The sequence below is a fragment of the Danio rerio genome, chromosome 17, assembly GCF_052040795.2.
Source record: "Danio rerio strain M-AB ecotype USA chromosome 17, GRCz13ab, whole genome shotgun sequence".
NCBI classification, from domain to species: domain Eukaryota; kingdom Metazoa; phylum Chordata; class Actinopteri; order Cypriniformes; family Danionidae; genus Danio; species Danio rerio.
Window position 1 is genome coordinate 23,169,794 of NC_141037.1, and position 13,207 is coordinate 23,183,000.

Sequence of the window (13,207 nt, forward strand, 5' to 3'; positions counted from 1 at the left end):
TTTGGATACGTGCATAAAAACGATTGATAGAAACGTCATGATGCACATAACTTTTTAAAATATGCATAAAAAACGCGCATAACTGAGTAGGATAAACTTTTATTCGATAGAAAATGTGCGCATAAACTACGATGGAAACACTTTTACTGAACAAATTACAGTATGTACATTAAAAAAAAGATCATGATCATGATAATGAAAATGTGTGTAAATGGACAAACCAGCAGGCTGAGCACACTGTAACATGTCTTAAATATTGTTTTAGTCATTCTAAAATGCCTTAACTGTTTCAGTATTAGTGTATATTATTAATTACCTCCGAACGTCTGGTGCGTGTCAAGAGTCTCCGCGTCTTATGGCTTCAGACGCCCCCACGTGTTCATTGTGTTTCAGCATTGTCTTCTGACATCCAGGCGCAAGTACATTAATTGGGCTAAATAAAGAATTAATTGACGCAGCATCTTCTACCACAGTAAATTCTGTTTTTACTGTTGATATTTGGTGCCAGTTTAATCAGGAAGTGACAATTTTTTTCTCTTTGACTCGTTGGATGGAATTTTATTCGCATCTTTTATGCAATATTTCAGTTTTGCACATAAATTTATGTAATATATTTGGATGGAAACATAGCTATTGCCTACATTTTAGTCACACACAGAAGAACTGTACTAGAATGGCTTATCCTTTTTTAATAAATAATTAAATTAAATTCACCTTCGACATGCACTGTAACTAGATTAATGGGATTATTATTCTTTCTAAAAATTATTTTTTAGTACTGCTTACCTTCTAAATGTTATATTAACCTCTATCACTTGATCAATAAAAATGGCAGACACACAAGTGCACTGTTAAATCATTTAAAACTAATAAATGTATAAAAAAGTTTAGAAAAAAATATATAAACGTCACAAATTACATTACTTACTTTATTATACTTAAATATTTAAATGCTTAAAAAGTGAAATTAGGCATTAACTTGAGCTGTTGTTTTCCTACGCTAACTGTCTCTTCTTCACTTATGGTTGCTTCTTTTCAAATATATACGCTCATATTTGCTATAACTTTGCATGAGAACATCGAGTTCAGCTGGAGAAAGAAATGGTGATCTCTTTTATAAGATGTTGCCATAGTCACTCGTAATGTCTGCGCTCCATTGATAATGCTTTTTTAAAGTCACGGTGTGCGCACTTAACTCTGAGTTGGTCTACTCGAAGTTGATTGACCCAACTCAGATCAGCTGTTCTGAAACTGAAAACTCTGAGTTTTTAATCTCTCGGTAAATCAACTCAGAGTTCAAGTTTAAACTCTGAGTTGTTTAAACCTCCTTACTGAAACAGGCCCCAGGACTGTATAAGGTCAAACATCAACAGTCATTTGGTGAGATGCCTAAATATCCTTCTAGCTGTTTGATAGAATTTAAAATGTTTCTTGGGTATTTTAGGTCTGCTATGCATAAAACTGTTGTCCCTTAGCACTACATTGTTACAGTTATGCATTTGGCTGAAACTTTTCACTGGGAATGAAACCCACCGTTTGCTAGCGCCAGGCTGCACTGCTTGAGGTAAATAGCACTATTCTCCACCCACAATAACACAGCTGAGGTGAGTCCCTTCCTGGGCATTGTACTTTAATGGGTTAAATGCCGAGCACAAATTCTAAGTTTGGGTCACCATATTATTTGGCCACACGTCACTTCATTTTTACTAGTTAATTGAAAGTTTCAAAGCAGCATATGTAATGTTCCGTTCTAAATGACGAAGCTAACGGTAGCAATATTAAGTGTGCAGAAAGTAAAAATTGTCTTGATTATCTGCAAGAAACGTTACCTTCTGATCTGAGCTCGAATGCGACCTCTGTTGGCGTAATGTCATGCATTTTCCATATAAAATGTTTTTCAATGACTGTTACCTCTATTCAAATACGAAAGTTTAAGTGCTGGTTCAGAGCCAGAACCTGGTTCCAAATCAGTTCGTTTTTAGTTACCCAAAGTTTCTTAACTTTTTTGTTTATGTACTGACCTATTTTTCTCTGTTTCTTTTCCTGCCATAACTATTTTTATTTCTTTATTTTTTTTGATCAGACAGCACCTCCTGTATGTATTAACCATCCTCTTCTGTATATGATCCCTGTTGTTTCTAAAATGGTTATATATAGCACTTGATTATGGTTCTTCAGCTTGTACATAACAAAACCCTCTTTGGTGCTATAATAGAAACATTTTATGATGTTTCTTAAATAACTGTAATTTAAGTGCTGTATAGATGGTGTTTTAAATTACCTTCTATTAATCATTTATAACATGCATAATCTACTATATTACTATTCTTGTTTTATTTGTTTTTACCTATTTAATTTACTTTTCTTAATATAGGCTACTAATCTCAGTTATCTTTTAAATAAAATCAGATTAAGATTTCATTTCAGTTAGTACTTTTATTCTTTTTATTGACGTGCAATTGTAGGCAGGGAAATGACAGTGCCCTAACAACAGTTATTAGCTTGAATACATGAATTAATGACCACCGATATTAAGCATGATTATATAAAACACAAAGCAGAATCAGAAAATAGAAGAACAAGATCCAGTCAAATATCTTTACAAATCCCTATAATGCTTTTAGGTCCATTATCTATTGATTAGGTCTATATCATTAAAAGAGAGAAAAAAAAAACAGGAATTCAACATTAAGAACCACTGTCATACTATTTAACAGAATATATTCAGTAAAGTAACTTTCTTAAAAAGCAACACTTTTCTAAAAGTTGTCTATATGTAACAGTGGTCATTTTAAAACAGTGTGGGATTTTTAAAATATATGGTCATGTGCATTTTAATAATTATAATTTAAAAAAATGATTCCTAATATATGAGGCAAAGTTTTGTCAGTTACACTACAGTACTGTAAACTAAGATTGCTGAGCTGCACGCTCCTTTACATTGTCATTAGCCAGCTCTATAATCTGCATTAATGCCTGTAAAATCAGAACATCTGTGTCACAACTGGTTTCGATTTCCTCATGGTAGTTTTTCACAGGAAAAACGTGGCACATTGGAACACCAACTGCAGTACTGCACCATTCCATCTGTGAGGATAAAGCATAGAATTAAAGTTAATATCAGAAGAATATGCAGCGTGGAGCTTGTTAGGGAATTATTTGAGTAAATTATGTACCCTCTCTTTGATTTTTTTGCTGTAGTAGATTTTCTTTAAATTATTTTTCACCAGTGGACAAGCTTGATCCACATTTGTCAAGACAATGACCTGGGGCAACCCTGTAAAATGTACAGAAGAGCAGGTATTCTAAATTTACACAATACTTGCATTTTTTATTTTTTTACATATTTCTGATTGATTTAAGACATTTTAAAACTTATTCTAAAGATAAACTCTTTATATGTTGTTTTAAATAGCTTTTAAATTAAGTTCTTTGAACGCACTGGTAGTTCACAAGATTGTTTTAAAATAAAAAAGGGCAAAGCTTAAATGGATCTAGAAGTGTTAAAATTCATTCATTTCAACTGCTTTTCCTGGGCCGAGTCGTGGGGGCAGCAGTCTTAGGAGAGAACCACAGACTTCTCTCTCCCCAGGGGGATCCCGAAGTGTTCCAAGGCCAGCCGACAGGCATGTTATATTTACGGTCAATAATATATAGAACTGTGTTATTAGATATAAAATTATTTCTATATGGTAATAATGAAATAGTTATAATACATCCTATAGATAACTTTTACTCATACTTTATATTGGAAATATTGTTGGAGAACATTAAATGCAGTAAACTTTATTTACATGTAAAATGTCTGGTTAATCTTTCAATTATGTTTTGTGAAATGAGGGTCAAATGATGTTTTATTGTGTTAAAGTGCAATAATATAGGCCGCCTATGTAAAATTAAACCGCTTATTTGGACTGCACTTAAAAACGTCTTGCTGATAAACATCCTGTTTTGAAGGACAGTGGTAAAGTATAAAGATTTAAATTGAAAATTAACTTTTTGGAGGCTACACGGTGATTGCTAGTTTTCAATGTCATCAGATAAATGAATCTAAGTGAAGTTTCACAATCTCAGAGGAGCACGTGATGTGATTGATGATTGCTGGTTTTTCATCTGCAATCAGTAATAATCTAGTCAGATTATTCCAAATTTACTATAAATAGCTCGTCTCACCTTACTTCATCTTCGTTTTTGAAGAATCCCCAATCTCCCCCTTTTCCTCATTTACTTAGGGGAGCTTTCGAGAACTACCTGATCTCATACTCCCTATGCTCTTTGACCAGGCAGGAGCTCTGGGCTCAACTATCTCTGAGCTCAGGGTTCTGTCACAGGACAGCATGACAAACCTGCTATTAATATCAAGCAATGTCTAACTGCGAACTCTTGAAAGATTTTTTGGTATGACATTGGATGTTTTCTTTAAATCAGCGTCTTTAGTAAAAAATCATGCTAATCATTTTCTTTATTTTAAAGAAACTATTAAACAGAACACATTTTAATATCTGAAAAACAAAACTTTTAAGGCTTTTTATTGTTTTGATGCTTGAAAACCCAGTTTTTGCTGCAAAATTATTTTACACGACATCAAAAAAAAGGTATTTAGTCTTACCAAGATTTCTGACTTGCAATCGAATTTCTCTCATCTTTTGTAAGACATTTTCGTCTGCAAACTGGATTCTGTCAGCTGCTAAAACATACACTAGACAGAATGCCTGGTCAGAGACTTTCGGTGCTTCATTAAATGTTCCATCCCCTGGAGACAGTGGTTTTTCTGGATTAAACTGATAAAGACAGACCATTCTGACACCAGCTAAAAATATGGTTCAAGAGGGTATTATAAAGCTTTTTTTGTTATTGTTTTTTACCACATGACCATGTCGAACGTGGCCATTAATGGCTTTAATGATGTCCTCCACTGGGCAGCCTTGCATAGGTCCTGTTTCCAGGCCCATGACATCATTAAAGACGACCGGCAAACTTGAATTTCCAGATTCAATTTCGAATGATTTGTACTGCATTGACAACACATAATACATGACAATTAAAACAAGCACACATTTAAAATTAGATGAAAATGTATTGTTAAAAAATGTGTAAATCATAAAAAAAATGGGAAGGGGGGGACATACTTCAACTGTGAAGCTTTTTCCACCAATCCTGTCACTCAGTGCACTGCTGGTTATTCGTCCTTTGAAGGCGTTATTAACAGAGTTTATAAAACTGGATTTTCCTGAACCACAGGGACCAACAACTAACACCCTCAAGCATTTCAGATCTGTTCTGCTTGGTTTCATCTCTTTAATGCTTTTTATTAAAGAGTCTTTTTTGGCCTTCCTTAAAAATATAAAATTCAGTTTCTGTTAGAATAATTTTACTGTGTAAGTGAACTATTATTAAAAGTGTATAGAGCTAAACTAACCCCCATTCAGTGTTTCTCCATGGGTTTTCCCATTCTGCAAGAGATGGTTGGTTTTTTTTTAGCATAAAATGTTTTACATCTTAAGCTGATATAAAATTATATACACAGTTGAAGTCAAAATTATTAGCCCTCCTGTGAGGTTTTAAAGGGGTGGTCCACTACGATATTATATTTTAAACTTTAGTTGATGTGTAATGTAGCTGTGTGAACAACAGCATTTCTGAATGTAAAATGCTCAAAGTTCAATGCAAAGGGAGACCTTGATTTTTACAGAGTTAGCTTAGCAAAGCCTACAATGAACAAATTTTGGGGACTACAAAAAATACTTCCGCCCCCTGTGAGATCACAAAAGTTCATTATTGCGCATCCCACACTGCGCAGGTAAAGGCCGTGGCCAGAGGCGCTGTAACGTTACTGCATAGGGAGAAATGCCATCCTGCTGTTTTCACAGAGCTTCTCTGTTTCTGTATTTGGGCTTCCAAATGACACGACCCAAACATAGAAGTGCTTACAGTTCAATATTGATTATGTTCCAGAGAACTATAAAATACATAGCAAGCATGATTTGACAAAACAGCTCCAGAATCTCTCCCAGTTCAGTGCTGGATTCGGCTAAAATCTCCTCAAAGATGGAGCAAGGAGACGCTGTGAACTCTGTGAGCCATGACCTGTAAGTGTTTTTATTTGTTAAAATTGATCATGACATCTACAGTGTTAACGGTATGTTGTAACAAAGATGTAAACAATGGGAAATTCTCTTCACGGCTAACATTTTAGCTACAAATCTATATTTATCAGTCAAACGGCTGTAAACACACACACATACATAAACACTCTTGAACAGCACCTGCATCTCTCTGTATGAGATGGCAATGTTTCTCTACACAGGGCTGCTTTTCCATGCGTTTTTCAACTCAGACAATAAAGTCGCAAAAGATATGTGAACGATTCATCTTATTTACACAGGTATATTCCGGATATGCGTGAAAGACGTCCTGTGATGCGTTGGTTAAAAAAATACAGCAATGCTTTCCCAACTGAAGTGTAACATCAAAAACAAATCAATCCAGGCTCACACAGGTCTCATCTCACATCTTGTGCTTTATTCTGTCACCACAGAAAATAACTTAATCTGAGCATGAGAGAAAAAGAGCAATAAACATCACTCCTGTGCACTGGCGTGACGTGGAGCCGATCGGCGAATCACAGCACATTATGATGATAACCAATCAGAGTCACTTGAGGGCGGGCCTTTTAGAGGGACTATGAAATATGACAGTCGTTTTCATGTTAGCTGAGAAGCTGCGTATAATCAAAGTGAGATATATGAAAAAATTACACGATTTCCTTCAAGTGAAACATGAGCACACATTGCTTTGCATCTTATTAACACAACCAAGCCTTAAAAATTACATTCTGGACCACCCCTTTAATTCTTTTAAAAATATTTCCCAAGTGTAGCTTAACAGAGAGATGATTTTTTTCAACACATTTGTAACACATTTTGCCCTGATAACAGTAGATATTAGTTTACTGGTTATTTTGCTGGATAATTTAAAAGCTTAACTAATATGTTAAATAGGCAAGTCATTGGATAACAGTGATTTGTTCTGTAGACAATTGAAAAATATCTTTCTAAAGGGGCAAATAATATTGTTTTAAAAACATTTTCTAAATAAAGAAACTGCTTTATTCAATCCAAACTAAAAGAAAGTAAAAATAAGAAAAAATAGAAAAATATATGTATATTAGGAACTACTGTGAAAAAAAATTCTTGCTCTGTTAAACATTTGGGAAAATATTTTTAAGGGAATAGAAATTTGACTACATATATTATTGATTTTGAATTAAATGAAATACTTACCAGGTTTGGGTGTTAAGTTGCCCATTTCTTTGTATGGTAAAATTCCCAAAATAAACATAAAAAAGTATAGTGGAATATAATGACAAGGCAGACAAATCAATTTTGATACAACAACTTATTGCACATGATCCATATCCAACACAGATACGCATTCTTATATTTCCAGCACATTTTGTTTAGCTTTGTAAAATAAATGTTGTAAAACACATTTGTTTATCCATCTTTTTTGATTTTGATCAAATGTTTCTTAGGACACACCCTTAAATCAAAATACAAACATTTTGTCCAATATAGTTTTCTTAAAAAACCTTTCTTGTGTAAATGAAATGAAACGATAGGCCATTAAAATCCATAAAGCAGCTTAAATTCCGCTTGATATACTCACCAAATTCTCACTGTACTGGTTCTGTTTGTAGAGTTAAACATGCAGTCTTACTAAAATACTGCAACTTCACTTTTACTTTCAGTTTAAACAAACACACACCTGTATTCCATTCAGACCAGCCTACTTAGTCACAACCCCAAGGCACAAACCAGCCTGCACATGTTGTGATTTTCAATCTTTTCATCCAATTAATTTTTTTTTCATGCGATAGTATTTTATGTTATTCTGGGGCACATTATATCAGAACCCAGAAAATACTTTCACTGTTTTATGGTTCCTTTGAGATTTTTTTTAAAAAAAGTTTTTTTTTTGTAATGGTTTTTCTATGAGAAAAAATATTCTAATCCACCTTACTTATTTTACTCATTTTAAATGTGTCAAGTCTTGCAGTCTCATTTACTTCCTTATTTTTAGCCATGCAAAACAGCTTGTTATGCTGCAAGATGTTACAAATTAGTATTTACTTATATTTTTTTTTGTTAATATACTTTTGTAAATGCACTGGTTTAGAGCAAATTTAACGGTTTACTACTGTTTGTTGTTCATTTACCCAAAACAGCAAACAAATAAGAAGTCTTGAAACATTCACAGATAAGGGCTTCCACTTTAAAATCTCGAGATTTTCTTTCGAGACTTTGCTCGTCATGTTTGGGGTGCGAGTTTGTTTAGAACAAAATGCGCATTGTATTATGACATCAAGGACATCATTTTACTAAACAACTGAAATTCCCTTTTATAAAACTCCATATGAAGCACTGCATCAAATCTTTAAAATATGAATACAGTATTTACTATCAATGTGCAGTATCAAGCAGTGCTTGGTTCTCAGCTAAATATTTTTTCTCCTTGTTTTATAGTTACCAAGATGAATACTTAAGTCTATTTAACTGATTATATTCAGATTAGTATTACACTAATCAATACAGCTACATAAATACTGTTAAAATCACCTCATTAAATTGACGACCCTTTAAAGGGCTCTTCAAGGACTCTTTATTTAACTTTATTTAGCTAATGTAAAAAATGCAATAGTGCTTTTTTCAGCAGATATTTAAATAACTATAGCAATAAATATTTAAAAATCTTTTTTAAACCTATTTTTTAAATTCTGATAACATGACAATTGATGTCAACTTTATTGAAATTGTGTTGTTTGCTAACCTACTTGAACAAAACATTTTGCTTAGCCCTTTAGACTTAAGCAATGAAGAAAATTTTAGATCATACATCTTTATTAGACTTGGGTGGCACGATGGCTCAGTGGTTAGCATTGTCATCTAACAGCAAGAGGGTCGCTAGTTCGAACCCTGGTTTGGTCAGTTGGCATTTATGTGGAGTTTGCATGTTCTCCCCATGTTTGTGTGAGTTTCCTCCAGGTGCTCCGGTTTCTCCCACAGTACAAAGACATGTGCTATAGGTGAATTGAATGAACTAAATTGGCAGAGTGTGCTTGTGAATGAGTGTGTATGTTTGTTTCCCTGTACTAGTACAATGTCTACACACAAAAAAAATGGGTGCTTTTAGTAAATATTACTTAGTCCGAAGTGACTTTAAGTAATGGCAAAATCAAAATATCATAATTTTACTGAAAATGACAGAATCAATGTACTTTGACAAAGAAGTGCTTTGGAAGAAGGATTGCTTTAATGAATTAAAGAAGGTACATCATTAGGTAGGATGATGTGGTCTAATTAATCATAGAGATGAGAAATAAAGTTGCTGATGATGATAAAAACCACTCTGCTGCCTTAATCTTCTCTTGTTGTCTGAACAGCTGTCTGATCACTGACCTGCACAGTACACAAATAAAAAGATGGTGATCAGATTCAGATTTGAACAGATAAAGTTTATGTATGTTTATGTATGAACTACCAAACAATGATTTCATTCAATAACATTAAAATGTTGTAAGGTAAGTGCAGATTTATTATAATAGATATTATTTACTCATGTACAGACTAGTTTATTCAGCTTATATATATATATATAACAAAGAAAAACTATTTCTGTTTCTACTGTTCTAATAATACAATTGCCCACACATTGCAGGATTATGCTTTCTTCAGCTTATTTAAAAATACTGTCCAAAGGAACCATTTTTGGTAGTCACATCTCCTTTTTATGCATCACCATGGATCATAGTTTTAGCTTAAAAATTGTCTTTATTGTTCCACTGGAGAAAAAAAGTCATCCGCATATCAGATGACCTGAGAATGAAGTTTTATATTGTTTACCCTCATTATTGTCTATCCTAAAGTCTTCTGAATTTGCATTTTGTTTTCCATTAAGACAGTATGGGTTTCAAACAACGTCTGATTAAACATTGCCAGAATAATTGCTTTAAATTAGCAAGACTCAGGTAAGACCTCTAACCTCTGAGTTTGATCGGGCCCAGCGTCACAGTATTGGTGTTGTAGGAGCTGTCAAGGGATCTCTTGCGTCGGTATTGGCAACCTTTACGGCAGCGAGAGTTGTAATCATTATCAGGGCAGATGATCACCTTACACTGCAGGTGAACATAGGCATGAGTCTGGAGGAACTTGAAAGCCCGGAAACTGAACTGAGCATATTGATCCACGCCATTGATATAGGATTGAAATGTGCTGTCTCTGGGACATCTACACAAACAAAAGAAGAGAAATTTAGTTTGAGCAACAGTTTTTTCAACATTATTGCAAATGAGTACAAATGTTTCAAATGACTCCCTTCACCTATGACAACATATTTGGTGGAGTAACAGTTGAGAATGAACAAGACTCACCCATTACGCAGCAGGTCATAGGAATGATCTTTAAAGTCATTTGGATTTGGAGATGCTACGCAAGTCTCCAAGAAGAGATCCAGGCTTGCATCAAATCTGGTTAGCTTGACTTGAACAAACAGATCGTCATTCAGGAACACTTCATATGGAGAGTCGTAAATCTGCTGGTTGAACTTTCTGGAGGTGTAGAAGGCAATGCTGGCATTGAAGCGGCCCGTTCCTGTGATGTTGCCATTGGGGATTTCTTCGGCCTTGTAGAAGATCTGCACAATAGTGTCCGGCTCCATTCGGCAGCCCACACTCAGAAGAAACTCTGACTGACGAGTGATTACACCCGACTGAGATGGAGATGCCCGCACATTGTTGGTGTAGGACACAAAACTGTTCATCATCTAAAGGGAAAGAGAGATGGAGAGTGGGTGATGTTGTGTGGCAAACACGGCTCTCAACAACGCACACATTTATCAAAATGACAAAGCAAATTTAAGTATTAAAAGCTGATGAGAAGCTGTCGAGACACATAGATCACACCTTTTTGGCGGTTCCACATGTGTTGAGGGGGAATCTGAACACAACTTCAGTGCTGCTAATGTTTGGTCTGCAGAGACGGTCATCCACATAAAGATCATTTCCACTAAATCCCAATGAGTTCAGATAAGACCTTCGAAGGACAATGACCATGTTGTCGGAGGAACAATCCACACGGCCTGCAATACAAGAAGCTTTATTACTTTAAAGAAAGTTTAAAACATTTAGAATTTACATTTCAGTTTTATTCTAGCTTGTTTAGTAATTAACTTTCTACTTGAATCTGGGAAAAAATTACAACCCAATAAGTCAATAAAAAATAAAAGCATATATTACAGTTGTTTAATAGAACTAATTTAAGATATTTTCATATCCTACCTTGATCTGCAGTCAGAGAGCTGGTGAAATGGGCCTTGAACCCATGGCTAACACCAGAAAAGTCACTCCTGAAGACAACAGTCAAGTATCGTGAAGTAGAGTGAAATGCCTGATGTGTGGTGTCGTTGAAGCAGACATTTCCCAGCTGTGGATAACCAGTGGAAGAGCCGTCATGAATGGTAATGTAGTCACAGTCACAGCAGCGCTCCAGTCTGAAAGAAACAAAAAGGCACAAAATGTTACCCGAGACAGAAAAAAGTAATACTATATTCTTGAAAGGCATATATAAATTATATAAACACAAAATAAAAACACAAAAGCAGCCAAATGTTTATTAAAAAAAACAAGTCAAGCTTTTTTCCTCACTAGAATGGAAGATGTCATATGGAAATGGTTCCACCCATCGGTAGTTGTACTGTATGAACTATATGTATGAATATGTAAACTGTGCAAACTATAACATCCAACGAACTTTTACCAATCTTCATTTAGTTTTAAATACTAATACAACAAAATGTATGGTTTTTAACAGAAATTTACCACATGTTGAGTTTCCACCTAAAATTTTCTCATTGGATGGTACAGAGATTAATTATGCTACAAATATTTTGATATCTGGTTAGATGGTAAACTGTTATTTAAAACTCACATGAATTAATTGCACAAAAAGGTTTTTTTTTTTTTTTTTTTGACAGAAACAAATCTTCTTTTACACACTCTTTAAAGCAGCATTTAGTCACATTAACAGTATTACCAAATCTGGATAATAGAGATTTAATTTACAGCTTCAAAAACTCTCCTTCATGAACTGCATGTTATTTACCACGCAGCAATTTGTTTACTTACTGGTGCCATTTACTACTCATCACCGTCAATTGTATTCTTTATTGAACTGGCTTTCTCTTTAATCACTTCAACACATTCATTAGTTTCTGTTATACATTTATTATTTACAAAATTCTTATTGGGAAAACTCCACTATATTAAGTCACTTTTTAACATTCAGAAAATGTCTAAATCTGTGATCTGGTAGATTTATTAACCTTTGCACACCCAAAGTTCGCACTTCATTTGGTCGCTACTCTTTTCAGTTTTCTGATGCTTGGAATCATCTGCAGCAGACGTTAAAGCTCAACACTTTTATTATCTTTTAAAAATTCAATTCAGTTAATAGTACTAGATTACTATGCTTGTTTTTAGTTTGGTTTTTTTTATGTTAATATCTGAATTTGTGAAATTGTTATTGTATTGTGTTCATATCTGCTTTTTATGTCGCCTCTTGGCCAGGTCGTCATCTAAATAAAGAACTGGTTCTCAATTGATTTACCTGGTTAAATAAAAGTTGTTACTATTATTATATGTAACTGATGAAAATAGACATTATCATTACTCTCCCAGTCAAATAGAGGGTCCCTATGATCAATTACAGCATTAACCTATATCTGTGTTGGCAAGTGACAGTTTAAGAAGAATAATCCCACCAGCACTGTATGTGTCACCACTTACTGCACATCAGCAAATGTCAAGAAGATCCTCTGTCCTTGCTGAGCAGAAAGATACCACACACAGTAGGCGTTGTCATGATAATAGCTTGGGTAGTTTGGAGTGGAAAACAACCCAGCACCATACAGATGTCCTCCACACTTAGGGTGAGATTCTGTATAATGTAATTCTTAAAAGAATGTTTTAAATCTTAAAAGATGCAGATGACATGTATTCAGCATCAAACAGACACTACTAAACTAGTGACAGCAGTACCTGTCGTTAAGTCTCTCAGTGTTGTGTACGATGGACAATGGCCTGAATAAAAGAGAGAAGACCAAACTGAATGAGGACGGACAATTAAAGAATAAGCAGCACACAAAAATAAAG

The 13,207-nt window shown here is 34.4% G+C and overlaps 2 protein-coding genes across 3 annotated transcripts in view; both read right to left on the bottom strand.

Moving 5' to 3' along the window:
• Positions 1-2,416: 2,416 nt before the first annotated feature.
• Positions 2,417-7,757, bottom strand: ifi44e (interferon induced protein 44e). 2 transcript variants are annotated; one of them, NM_001442550.1, is made up of 8 exons: positions 7,669-7,757; positions 7,284-7,310; positions 5,420-5,453; positions 5,130-5,334; positions 4,866-5,012; positions 4,610-4,781; positions 3,177-3,277; positions 2,425-3,087 (listed from the first exon to the last, which is right to left on the bottom strand). In NM_001442550.1, the coding sequence occupies exons 2-8, from the start codon at positions 7,306-7,308 to the stop codon at positions 2,911-2,913; spliced, it is 861 nt and encodes a 286-aa protein (NP_001429479.1). In that variant the 5' UTR covers positions 7,309-7,310; positions 7,669-7,757; the 3' UTR covers positions 2,425-2,910. The 2 variants fall into 2 exon arrangements, with proteins under 2 accessions (XP_087145794.1, NP_001429479.1); XM_087289668.1 differs by lacking the exon at positions 7,669-7,757 and having other exon boundaries at positions 2,417-3,087; positions 7,284-7,460.
• A 2,279-nt stretch (positions 7,758-10,036) lies between these two features.
• The window catches only part of cuzd1.2 (CUB and zona pellucida-like domains 1, tandem duplicate 2), a 31,590-nt gene continuing 28,419 nt past the window's right edge, over positions 10,037-13,207 (bottom strand). Inside the window, exons 19-24 of the mRNA XM_087291266.1 lie at positions 13,094-13,135; positions 12,842-13,007; positions 11,336-11,547; positions 10,961-11,136; positions 10,430-10,821; positions 10,037-10,286 (exon numbers count right to left, since the gene is read on the bottom strand). Of these exons, the coding sequence (XP_087147392.1) occupies positions 10,037-10,286; positions 10,430-10,821; positions 10,961-11,136; positions 11,336-11,547; positions 12,842-13,007; positions 13,094-13,135 (1,238 nt within the window). The remainder of the gene's footprint in view (positions 10,287-10,429; positions 10,822-10,960; positions 11,137-11,335; positions 11,548-12,841; positions 13,008-13,093; positions 13,136-13,207) is intronic.